The 13291-nt window shown below is 43.0% G+C and overlaps 1 protein-coding gene across 1 annotated transcript in view; it reads right to left on the bottom strand.

The window, feature by feature from the left end:
• Nucleotides 1-13291, bottom strand: part of LOC114242572 (cholesterol transporter ABCA5) — a 66552-nt gene that overhangs the window by 14522 nt on the left and 38739 nt on the right. Inside the window, exons 21-32 of the mRNA XM_028173777.2 lie at nucleotides 12421-12766; nucleotides 11319-11505; nucleotides 9927-10043; nucleotides 8918-9137; nucleotides 7995-8082; nucleotides 6978-7146; nucleotides 5789-5980; nucleotides 4925-5143; nucleotides 4274-4434; nucleotides 2416-2623; nucleotides 1081-1172; nucleotides 663-753 (exon numbers count right to left, since the gene is read on the bottom strand). Coding sequence (XP_028029578.2) covers nucleotides 663-753; nucleotides 1081-1172; nucleotides 2416-2623; nucleotides 4274-4434; nucleotides 4925-5143; nucleotides 5789-5980; nucleotides 6978-7146; nucleotides 7995-8082; nucleotides 8918-9137; nucleotides 9927-10043; nucleotides 11319-11505; nucleotides 12421-12766 — 2090 coding nt within the window. The remainder of the gene's footprint in view (nucleotides 1-662; nucleotides 754-1080; nucleotides 1173-2415; nucleotides 2624-4273; nucleotides 4435-4924; nucleotides 5144-5788; nucleotides 5981-6977; nucleotides 7147-7994; nucleotides 8083-8917; nucleotides 9138-9926; nucleotides 10044-11318; nucleotides 11506-12420; nucleotides 12767-13291) is intronic.

Raw genomic sequence — 13291 nt, 5'->3', positions numbered from 1 at the left:
AGGGTGGGGCAGCCGTTGTAACTATAATTGAGACCTTAGAACTTATCTCTCAAGGTGGGTGGCGCATTTATGTTGTAGATGTCTATGGGCTCCAGTAACCACTTAACACCAGGTGGGCTGTGAGCTCGTCCACTCATCTAAGCAATAAAAAATAAAAAAACCTTAGAACTTATATCTCAAAATGGGTGGCGCATTTACGTTATAGATGTCTATGGGCTCCAGTAACCACTTAACACCAGGTGTGCTGTGAGATCGTCCACCCATCTAAGCAATAAAAAAAAACAGTCAAACTCTGATGGTAGTAATATTGGTAGGGGAATGCCAGGGGACCGCCAAGAGTGTGTGCAAGTCAAGCAAGACTTAACCCATAGACACAGCCCACTGAGTTTCTCATCAGATCTCCTCCGTCGCGATTCTGATTGAATGGTAAATTCAGCAAAGCACTGCTCTTGCTAACAAATTCTTTCAGGTTGAGCCCGTGAACTCACCCACCCGTCCGGGCGTAGTTTACCAGCGACTCGAGAAAACTCATATCTCAAGGTAGAAGGCGGCATTTACATTGTAGATGTCTATGGGCTCCGGTAACCCCTTAACACCAGTTGGGCTGTGAGCTCGTCCACCCATCTATGCAATAATAAATATAAATATATAAATTAACATACCGTTGATTTCTGATTGGTCTGCCCTATCTTCATCTCCAGCGTGTACCCGGCTCCGTATAGATTCTTCAAGTGTTGCGTTGAACCGATACACCTAAAGACAATCTCAATCAGCACAACAAACAGATGAATCACCAAATTTTTTTGTGCTTTTAGATTATTATTTTTTTGATTTTTCTTTAATGTATTAAACTACTGCCATTTTTTAAATGTGATGTAATTATTTTGCTGATCCATAAACCCTAAATCAGAATTCATTGGAAAGTTCCACGCACAGGACTCAATATCAATGACATAAATCTGATGTGACGAGAGATATTTTGCGCCAATCAGACATAAGGCGCAAGAAGATGTGGCAGAAGCTTCAAATCTGCTAAACTATAAAGAGTGTATATAAAGAAGTTTGTTAAGGAACCCTTACCTCAAACTCCCCTTAACCATGATCCCAACTCTGGAACATAATGCATCAGCCTCTTCCATGGAATGTGTCGTTAGTATGGCACCTTTCTTACCCTGGTTACAAACAAATGGAAATGGTTAAAAACTCTATAAATAAAGTATTAATAGTTAAAACTTCAGATAACAAGTTAAACCACATCTTTAAAGTGGTGTAAATCGATGAACACCGGCTGCACGCACGAAAAAGTGTCACGTTCCTCCCGAGCCTGAGCGTGCGAGCGAGAGCGCCGACCGAGCGATAGAGAGGCACGATCGACCAAAGCTTTGGCTTGTGACACATTTATCTCTATTCTCGCGTGACGTCACAGCTAGCAGTCCGAATAGTTCTGCTACTGACGTTATCACGTAAAACTATCGTCCGTAAACCGACTTTACAGACAACCAATTAGCTTTTTAATACGCTTTTATTAGCTTTAGACGTACGTATATTATGTTAGTATATAACGGAATCTTTGAACATGATCTTGACCCCCCTCATAACGTCGAATGAACTCGAAATTTGGTATACTTATTAAGGACCGATGACATATCAATATTAAAAAAATATTGAAAAAATAAATATTAATTTAAAAAAGCTAACAAAATACGCTTTTATAGAAAATCCAACTAAAAAAATAGAAAATAAATTTTAATAAATTTGATTTAAGAATAGTGTAAGAAAAATGATTTTATTGTAAAAAAAGCGTGGGGTGCATGGTATCAGTAGTTATAAATATTTTATGAACAGATATGAGTAGAAGGGTTATTTTGACAATATCCTGAAAAGCACCCCACGTTTTTTTACAATAAAATCATTTTTTCTTAAACTATTTTTAATTCAAATTTATTAAAATTTATGATATCAAGAAAAGAAATAATCAGGGTTGATTTCTGGGAGTATATCAGTGAAGTCGTAAAATTCGTAATGTGCAATGCAATGTATACAGACATCACAAATAAGGTTGACTATAGAATTTTTTACGCTATACATTGCAGTTTTACCATTGCTTAGATGGGCAGACGAGCTTACAGCCCACCTGGCGTTGAATGGTGTCCAGAGCCCATGGATATGAACAACACTGATGCAGCTACATTGAGACATGCGTTCTAAGTGCCAGTTTTATAGTGGAATCGCTGCCCCAAATCCTCAAGCCGAAGCGCATTACTGCTTCACGGCAGAAATAGGCAGGATTGTGGTACCTATCCATATGGACTCACAAGACATCCTACCACCAGTAGGTTTTTGTTTTTTATTACCCGATGCTATTCCTTCATTGCACTAGTTATTCGTGAGGGTGACCAATTGGCCCTAACCCACCTGGAAGCTGGCAAGAATGGTGTCCCATAGGAATCTCTTGCTCCTCGGGTCCATCCCGGTGGAGGGCTCGTCTAGCAGTACTACGCGTGGTGCGCCCACCATGGCCAAAGCGAAGGACAGCTTACGACGAGTCCCCCCGGAGCATTCCTCCGCGTTCTTACCGGCGTGCTCTGCTATTTGAAGACCGTTTAGGTATGCGTCCACGATCCTGCAACCATAATCGATCTAATCAGGAATTGCTGATGGAGTGAAGGAGCATTGGCCTATATCCGATGAAATGGAGACCTTGTTCTGGACTTAATAGCGTGGGCTGACAACCAATGGAATAGATCGACCTGGTCAAAATAACTGGTAGGGATTGGATGCGAAATGCAAGAGACCGAAAATAACGGAGTGCATATGAAGAGATCTACAGTCAGCATTGGGTAGACACAGGATGAAAAGGAAAGGGCTTCTTTTCAGATTCTTTAAGAAGAAATGTACTTTTTTTATTGCTTAGATGGGTGGATGAGCTCACAGCCCACCTGGTGTTAAGGGGTTACCGGAGCCCATAGAAATCCATAACGTGAACACGCCACCCACCTTGAAATATAAGTTCTAAGGTCTCAGTATAGTTACAACAGCTGCCCCACCCTTCAAACCGAAACGCATTACTGCTTCACGGTAGGATCAGGCAGGGCGGTGGTACCTACCCGCGCATACTCACAAGAGGTCCTACCATCAGTAATTACGCAAATTATAATTTTTCGGGATGAAGTCCTTTAGGATATTGCTGCTTTGTCAGCGGAGCTTGGTACTAAGACTCTGACTATTTGTCAGCTGAACTTGGTACTAAGACTCTGACTATCTATGCCATACCATGAAGCTTGCATATCTTCTATTCTAGTGCGATTAGATTTTATGTTTGGGCAAAATAATTGATTAGTTCAATTCTAGTAGTCCATTAGGCTATAGCAATAGCTTAATGTGGATCATGGCTTGCGAAGTCACTGGCTTAACTATGGCCAAAAAAAACTGATGACTGTTTGTCTTTGAGTGTTGGTACCGGAGTCTATCAACGAAGAATGGAGAGAAGCATGCTCAAAATAAAAATAAAAACTAGATAAGATCAGATACGTAAAGATAAGAGAAATAACAAAAGCTAATAATGCCTTAAACTATGCCCAAAATCTAAAGTGGAAATGGGCCGGTCATTTAGCGAGGCTTAGAGATAAAAGATGGACCTACAGACCTACAGAACCACCATATGGAGAGGACCTCAAGGAAAAAGGAAGAAAGGAAGGCCCTCCACACGCTGGGAGGACGAAATAAAAAAAGCAGCTGGCCCAGAGTGGTGGTAATTAGCACAGGATAGAGAAAAGCGGTCATCATTGGAGGAGGCCTTTACCCAACCTGGGGACCTTGCTAGTAATTAAACATAGTGTTAGAGTTTAAATCAATTTAGCAAATTAAGAAGCAATGTAGCAAGATCAAATAAAGGTTTTTTTATTTTATTTTTTTACAAGCGTCCGCCCTCGCTTCGCTTCGGGAACATTAAATTTTATTATTGATAGCTGAGTCTCGCAATGTTATCCGCGGTTATTGTCGTACGACGGGTGAAGTCGCGAGACGAAGCTAGTCTATAAAAGTAGCCTAAGTTACTCTTTATGTCATCAGCTACCTATTAGTGAAAGTCCCGTCAAAATCGGTCCAGCCGTTCCAGAGATTAGCCGGAACAAACAGACAGATAGACAAAAATTGTAAAAAATGTTATTTTGGTGTATGTACCGTATATATATATTCATATGCATGTAGTAAAAAGCGGCTATTTAAATATTAAAAACAGACACACCAATTTTATTCATATGTATAGATTTACCGGGGTATGTCCTGGTTGCTGACACCCCGGATGGCGGCGTAGCACTCGATGTGCTCCCGGATGGTGACGTTCTTCCACAGCGCGTCGTGCTGCGGACAGTAGCCCAGCATGCGGAACGCTGACGCTTGGGAATCCCTTATGTCTTGACTACCAAGCATTACCTATCCAGAAGATATCACAGAGATAATAATACGGTATAAGACTTTGGTACAATTAAAAGAGAAGGTATATGTGTGTATGTAGAACCGTTATATAATTGAATTAAATGGGTCATCTACGATTATATCAAGGCATATAATAGTTTTTATGTTTTATTGCTTGGGTGGACGGGCTTATATCCCACCTGAGCCCACCATATGTAAGTGGTTATCAGAGCCTAAAGATATCTACATAACGTAAATGCCGCCGCCCACCTTGAGATATGGTCTCAGTATAGTTACAACAGCTGCCATATTCCTCAAACCAAAGCGAATTACTGCTTCACGGCTGTGTGTTAAAAAAAGTTGATTTTAAATCAAAAGGATTGATTCGGAAGAAATATATTTGGGATATTAGACCAATATTGTTGTAGTTCTTGAACTTTACAGCAGCCTCTACCGCATTGGAGTATGGACAGCGACAATGGACCTTTGAAATACATAATAAACTCACCGTTCCACAAGTAGGTCTCTCTTCGGCAGTAATAATCTTCATTGTAGTGGTTTTACCGGCTCCGTTATGGCCCAAGAGCCCGAACACCTCCCCTCCCTCCACGGCCAAGCTCAGCCTCGCCAGGCCGGTCCTCCGAGACCGCCGCGTGGGACTCTTGCTGTCACCAAAGCAGCCCCCACCGTCCTCCGTACCGCGCACTTTGTACTCTTTCCGAAGGTTCTAGGGATCGGGGGGAAAGTATCGTGGTGAAGAATACCGGATGTGATGCTTTTTCCACTGATTTTGTGATTATCATGTGGCGGGTATCCATCATAGAACACAAGATATTTGACAGATGCCTGAAACTCGCTTACGATATTTCCAAGATAAGCTCACATATGAGGCCGTCCGCGCAAAAGTGGCCTAAGCTTTCCATAGTTAGTATGGAGGCAATTAGATTTGAATTTTCATGAATTTGAATTTGAGTAGGCAAAAAAACAATACGTGCAAAAATAATGTTTACAAAGCCATCTGTTATCTATGGGTGAAACTATGGATAGGCCGGTTTTGCATCAAAATTTATTATATTTTAAATAAATTCCATTATACGTCATATAAGCTTGAATATAAAAAATTGTGGGTTAAGCCACTTTTTTTACCATAAAATCATTTTTTCTTACACAATTTAAATTGAAATTTATTAAAATTTCTTTTCTATTTTTTAGTTGAATTTCAATTTTTTCAATATTCTTTTTTTAATTTTTTTTAAATATTGAATTGTCACCGGTCCTTAATAAGTATACCAAATTTCGAGTTCGGGGTCAAAATCATGTTCAAAGATTCCGTTATAAACATACATACGTCTGAAGTTAAAAACCAGCTTACATGAACAAGTAAGGGTGGCATGTTGTTCTGGTTGCTGGCGAGTATGTTGGCGACCCGTCGTCTCTCCCGCTTGACGTCACCGTCCTCGCCCCCCTCCGTGCCGTACGCCGCCTCCTCGCCCCCCGCGCCCGCCGCCCCGCCCCCCGCGCCGCTCACGCTCCCCGCTCTCGTCTCGGAGCGCTTTCGACTTCTCTGTCAACATAAATCTATAATGAAAACATATTCCTTAACTCTGTACAAAAGTCGTATCTCTTAATATGAATTAACTTGATTATAGCCTCGGCACGGGTGGATTATTTAAGGCACCTCACGTGAATTCCGATACCAAGTCGTCGTGGCCTAACGGATAAGACGTCCGGTGCATTCGTGTTGAGCGATGCACCGTTCGAATCTCAGGTGGGTACAAATTTTTCTAATGAAATACGCACTCAACAAATGTTCACGATTGACTTGCACGGTGAAGGGATATCGTCGTGTAGTAAAAATCAAACCCGCAAAATTATAATTTGCGTAATCACTGGTGGTAGGACCTCTTTTGAGTGCGCACGGGTAGGTACCACCATCCTGCCTATTTCTGCCGTGAAGCAGTAATGCGTTTGAAGGGTGGCGCAGCCGTTGTCTATATATTAATACGTGAAGCAAAAACTTTGTATCCCTTTTTACGAAAAACGCGCGGATGGAGGAGTATGAAATTTTCCACACTTATAGAGAATATAGAGAAGAAGTGCACAATGCTAATATTTTTTTAAAATAATGCATAAAAGATACATTAAATCAATAAAGGAAACATTACACACACTACATACCATGTATTCGACGCACACACGCATGCATACTATTTATTGTCAAACTTTTGTTCTTGACGTCTGTTGTCAAATTGAGAATAGAATATTGTTTGTCTTTATTAATATTTTTTTATAGTGTGTAGCCCTGGCGAAATTTGTGGTTATAGAAGTATAAAATACAATCATAATAGGGTACAAACTTACAATTCTAATTAATTATAGTCGAATTTCGACTACTGCGGGACCTCTAGTACTGTTAAAAGTGTGACCTTACAACTTATGTCTCAAGGTGGGTGGCGGCATTTATGTTGTCGGTGGCTCCAGTAACCACTTAACATCAGGTGGCCCGTGAGCTCGTTTACCTATTTAAGCAATAAAAAAAAGAAGTCCGAAAATCTAGTTACAAAGGCCGCGATCCCTCCAGTCTTGAGCTTGTCGGCGGCGAGGAGTGCGGCCCCGCAGAGCGGCACGTGTAGCAGCATGGCGGCGATCAGCACCCACACCTCCGCCGTGAAGTAGCTGCCCAGGGTGGGGGTAGTGCACACCCCCCGGAGGTTGCACGTCACGTATACCCTGTGCAGGTTTTTTTTTGAAGTGAAACTTCTTTAGAATCGTTGTCATTTCAAACTGAATGAAACGAAAAAATAAGTCCATAGAGACACAAACACATAAATGTATAGGATTCAGCCGGCGAGAGAATGAGATAGAATACATTAGACGTGAAGTTAAAATATCAATTCACAGAGGGCGCTACCTCATACTATAAAATATGATTTACAATTATTTTTATTGCCCTTGTAGGCAGACGAACGAGCATACGAACTGATGATGAGTGGTTTGCCCATGGACTTCAGCCATGCCAGAGACAGAGCGAAGCCACTGCCTACCGCTTAATACTCTCCATAAGCCTCGTTTGAAGAAGGGCATGTCATGGCGTTCGGAGGCAGCACACTCCAACTTACAAGACTTTCAAATATCTCTTTTATATTAGCATACGTATTTTATGATCTTTTTTGCAACGTACCATCCGGCTTCGGAATGAGCTCCCCTCCACGGTGTTTCCCGAGCGCTATGACATATCCTTCTTCAAACGAGGCTGGTGGAGAATATGAAACGGTAGGCAGCGGCTTGGCTTTGTTGGCGTTGCTGAAGTCCATTGGCAAAGGTATCCACTCACCATCAGTTCGTACGCTCGTCTGCCTTCACGGGTAATAAAAAAAATAGGTGCTCATTTGAGACTTGAGGTCTAACAGCTGTCCTGTGAGGTCTTCCACGGAGTGGTGACTTTGCCTCAAGTCTTTGTCAGATACCTTCTGTTCTTCGATGAAGTGTGTTCATCACAGTACTACGAGGGCTCTCAGTTTCCTTTGCACTTGGTGATAGAAACACTGGTCTCTAATGGATATTTCTGTGTCACTGACCTGTCAACATAGTACATGATGGCGTACGGTATGTACATGACGTCCAGGAAGCTGAACACCAGGTGAAGGTAGAACGCGATGTCGCTGCCTGTAAGGGACTGAATATTAAGAATATTCTCATAAGCACAGTGGATGGTAACATATACAAAAAAAAAATTGGCTGTCTGTAAAATTGGCTTACGGGCGATAGTTTTACGTGATAACGTCAGTAGCAGAACTACTCGGACTGCTAGCTGTGACGTCACGCGAGAAGAGAGATAAATGTGTCACAAGCTAACACTTGGGCCGATCGTGCCTCTCTATCGCCTTATCCGCGCTCTCGCTTGCACACTCAGACACAAAGAATTAAAAAGAAAAGAGAAAAAAAAATTGGGATATTTCCCAGTAAACTTCAAATGAGACCGGGATCAGAGTGTTTTAATGACAAAGTCTCTTCGTTTATCAAACCTTGGCCTTCTCAAGCTTGAGAAGGCCAAGGTTTGATAAACCGGCCCAGCCCCATAGAGGATGGAGCTCCATCCTCTATGGGGCTGGTGCTAGCTAGGGTTACGGTACACACCCTAGCCGCCTATATATTCCCAAAAGGGGTTCGAAATTAAGACAAATAAAAAGTAAGAGGATAAACCTAAAATATACTGGGTACCTAATATATTACTGGTGGTAAGATCTCTTGCGAGTCCGCACGGGTAGGTGCCACCACCCTGTCTGTTCTATAGTGAAGCAGTAATGCGTTTCGGTTTGAAGGGCGGGGCAGCCGTTGTACTGTTAAAAGTGAGACCCTTACAACCATCTGTCGAGGTGGGTGGCTGCATTGACGTTCTAGATGTTTATGGGCTCCACTAACCACTTAAGACCAGGTGGGACGAGAGAGAACCCATCTAAGCAAAAAAACAAAACTCTGTTGATTAGCCAAACCAGCTCACCCCATTTAAAGGTGTCGAGAACAGCGACCAAGATGAACGGGATGACTCCGACCCAGGTCGTGATGTTCGGCATGATGCTCTGGGCGGAGTCCATCTTGTCGAATATGTACGAGAGGCACGTGTTGAACAGTATGGCGGATGGACTGTACAGCAGCAGCAGGCCACAGAGCATCGTGATGGCCGAGCCGTTAGTCAAGCTCGGGATGTCGTTCAGGATCACCTGTTATCATGTTCAGGATTCGAGGTTTTGTCGAAATGATTAACGTCATACCGGTAGCATTTTTTTTCCTACCTAAGCTGATAGCCTTGCGAGGCTATTTCAGCGTAACCTTAACTAGTAGATGAGCTCACGGGGCTCAAACCTGATGACGTTGCTAACACTAACCCTAGCAAGAGCCGTGCTTCGCAGAATCTACCACCGATCCGACCAGAAGATCCGGCGAGAAACTCAGTGGGCTGTGTCTGTGGGTTAATTTACTCGCCGAGCCCTTCGTCGCAAGCGACGGGTTCGACGAGAACGGTAACCGGTGCTTGAGGTACCTAAAAGCACCGTTAGTGGATCGGGAGGATCCGTAATGACGTGTTTGGGGCGACGTCGACTGCTTTCTATTCTTTCCACAGGATCGGGAATGTAATTACCGGCGGCCACGATGAGAGGGTTCTCGTGTCGTGCCGCTTTGTCAAAGTGGTTCCAGTAGCTTTAGAATGAAATTGAATCTGACTGGTGCTGTAGTAAACGGCCGTGTTGCGTCGAGGGTTGTCAATTCGATTCCCACATCGTGCAGACATTCGTATGATGAAAAGGTTTGTTTGCTCATCGTCTGCGTGTCATTTATTTATTATTACATACAGATATCATTTATTTACTATGGTACTCATTCACGTTCAAACAGGCTGTTTCGTTCACAACTAAAAAGTGTTGGGCTTGTTTTCGACGCTTTTGTCCTGTCACCGACTGAATGATTCAAATCACTAAATCCTTGATTTCCTCAGCATTCCCATGACTCACCAGAATCAGGACGCCGACGCTTGTGATGATCATGATGATGATGAGTATCGTGAAGTAAGTGAGGAAGTACATGCTCATCGAGAGGCCGTTCACGCGAAGTTGGTTCTTCGCTTTGATCTGTAACAAACGCACAAGACTTTTGGGCTATTTCGATACACGAATATCTTGGCGCACATGATATACACTCATCCACATGGACGGTGCTATGCAACAGAGCGCCACTCAATTAACAATCACGATCGTGCGATTAATTTGGGTTTTCTCGGGTCGTGGACATAATTAAAACATAGTGGGCTCAACACGAACGAATGGGCACCAAAACTGTAAAATATTCGAATTCGTTGGTAATTATGGACCGACCACCTGGGCAAAATGGTAGGGACTGGATGCGAAAGTCAAGAGACCAAAAAGATAGGAGTCCATATGAAGAGACCTACCCTCAGCATTGGAGACGGGTTAAAGAAGGGAATTGAATGACAAAAGAAAATACAAAATCAAATTGCAAAAGTAGTTTTAGTGATGTCAACAGTGCAAGTTCACTACGGTAGGATAAAGCACGTTGGAATGCGTTGAACACAAACCAATCAAACATTCCTTTCGTAACTTCATATCTATTTGATGTTTAATAACATATTTCAAGTTTTATTCCCATTGTTTTTTCACACTATTCCCAACATCACAAATGTCTTTAATGAATTGAATGAGGGCAATGCCATGCCTCAAAATCACCTAACACTTCATGTGTCGTTAGCTCATTAGGACGGTGCCAAAGCAATAAGATCAAATGGAAACATCCCAAATAAATTCCGAACTCCGAAATATGGTATGTCTGGAGATAGTATCACCATCCCGCCTATTTCTGTCGCGAAACGGTTATTCCTTATACATTATAAGTGGGACTCCGATCTCATGTCTGAATGCTCCCATAAACTCTTTACACCAAGCGATCCGATATCAAGTGTCTGTCTATGGTGGTCCATGAGTAAGTACACCTACCTCCACGATTATTAAATTAAAAAAAACTAGCCATGAGAACTGGGATGCCCAATTCAAGAGGTATAGGTCAAAATAAGGCCTTTTTATCACGTTTTCATTGACTTTCTTTTTGCTCAGCGTCAGAGGTGAGTTTGAATTTGACAATTAACTTTGGTAATGAGGTTGAAGATAGCGCAGAACAATCAGAAGTATCGGATAACAAAGCAGGAAAGTGAAGAAAGAAAACAGAAACCGGAAAGAGTTGTCAGTGAGTTCGTATTGTGTTCTTCTGACGTCACTGTACAAAATAGTGCGTTCTCTGTCTAGCACGTATTCAAATATAGAGTTTTAAACTTCTAGAAAGAATAAAAATTTTCATTTATAATTCGGTTGCCTTTTGTACTTTAGGCACGTTACCTCCCGGTCGTAGACGATGTCGACAGCCAGGGTCACGGGTACCAGCGCGAAGATCATGCCGACGAACACAGCGCAGATGACGTTGCCCAAATTGAACTCTTCCTGCTGCTCTGTCTGCTGGAACGGATGGGCCATCACTTCTATTGGTTTGAAGTGGTGCTCCAGCCCCGATGCTGACATTAGGGCCCTGCGTGAACAACAATTAGGTGTCGTCAGTTGCTGAAAATGAAGCTAAACCTCTCCTCCTCGCTTCGGTTTCCACAATGCTGAAGGTTATGACCACCTCCTCGCAACAAGAGTTTATTGTGGATCACTCTACGCCATTTGTTCTTATCTGCCGCCGAGTGTAGAGCATTTTGGACTATGGTGTCGAGAGTAGTCCGGATCTGGTCAGTTCAACGTGTCGGACCTTTAAACTCTTTTTTTTTATTGCTTTGATGTGTGGACGAGCTCACAGCCCACCTGGTGTTAAGTGGTTACTGGAGCCCATAGACATCTACCACGTAGACGCGCCACCCACCTTGAGATAAAAGTTCTAAAGTCTCAGTATAGTTACAACGGCTACCCTACCCTTCGAACCGAAACGCATTACTGCTTCACGGCGGAAATAGGCGGGGTGGTGGTACCTATCCGCGCGGACTCCCAAGAGGTCCTACCACCAGTGATTGTTGCTAACACTGGCCCTAACAAGAGCAGTGCTTCGCTGAATCTACCACCGGATCGGAAACGCCACCCACTGAGAAGATCCGGCGAGAAACTCAGTGGCTCGGTTTGAAGGCTGAAGCAGCTGTTGTGCTAACTGAGCCTTGAGCTCTTGTTTCAAGTTGGGTGGCGCCATGTGCGTGGTTAATGTCTTTAGACTTCGGTACCTACTTAAGAGCAGACAGTGGCATCACAAAACCTACTTTTCATAAAAAAAATTGTCGTTGTAAGCTGATGAGCTCACGGACTATCTGATGGTGAATGGTTACCGTCGCTCGTGGCCGTCAGCAATCCCTGGACACAGTTATCGCGAACCTTAAAGGCTTCTGCTATTTTAATACTGCTGTTTGCAACTTTGGGTAACAAAGCCTGATGTTGAATATTAAACTTTATGACTCACCTATAGAGACTGTTGTCCAGCAAATTGATGATTATCGGCAAACTGTGCGTGTAAGTTGTGTTATAATACGCCATGACCTTCCCATATGGATTTAAGCTCTCCTTCAGACTAAACGCCCCAAAGTTCTCCATGTCTAGTAGACTTGAGAAGTTCCCATCGAAGTCCACTATTGGGTGAGCTCCGAGGATCTCTAACGATTCTTTGAAGTCTTCTCTCAAGGTATTCTGTTCGCTATGCAGCGCTATGGGGGTCCTGTTGAAATAGGCATCTGGGCCCAAAGTCAGTGGCTGCATTCGGAAGAAGACTATTTGTCGTGACTTCATGTAAAGACCGAGGGCACAGGATACTGGGAACAAGCGACAAATGGTGTCAAGTATGATTTATCAACGGGTTTATTGCTCATTTTTTTCACATTTTTCACTAGTGGTAGGAACTCTTGTGAGTCCACACGGGTAGGTACCACCACCTCGCCTATTTCTGCCGTGAAGCAGTAATGCGTTTCGGTTTCAAGGGTGGGGTAGCCGTTGTAACTATACTGAGATCTTAGAACTTATATCTCAAGGTGGGTGGCGCATTTATGTTGTAGATGTCTATGGGCCCCAGTAAACACTTAACACCAGGTGGGCTGTGAGCTCGTCCATCCATTTAAGCAATAAAAAAAAAAACATGATGCTCATGAAGATCAGCAGCTTTACGATCAAACCGCCAATTTTAAACCTAAGTCGAAGGAGGTGAAGGCTGAATTTTATCTCAGGGTCTGATACCAATAATGGTCTTTTGGTTTGATCATCGCACTGCAGATGAACGCAGCGGCTTCAGACAACAGAAAAAATATCTGCAACATTCAGATTAAAGTAAGATTTGGTAGGCA

The sequence above is a fragment of the Bombyx mandarina genome, chromosome 16 (assembly GCF_030267445.1).
Source record: "Bombyx mandarina strain Sakado chromosome 16, ASM3026744v2".
Lineage (NCBI taxonomy): Eukaryota > Metazoa > Arthropoda > Insecta > Lepidoptera > Bombycidae > Bombyx > Bombyx mandarina.
Note: the sequence above shows the minus strand (reverse complement) of the source record. Positions and strands in the feature narration are given on the sequence as shown.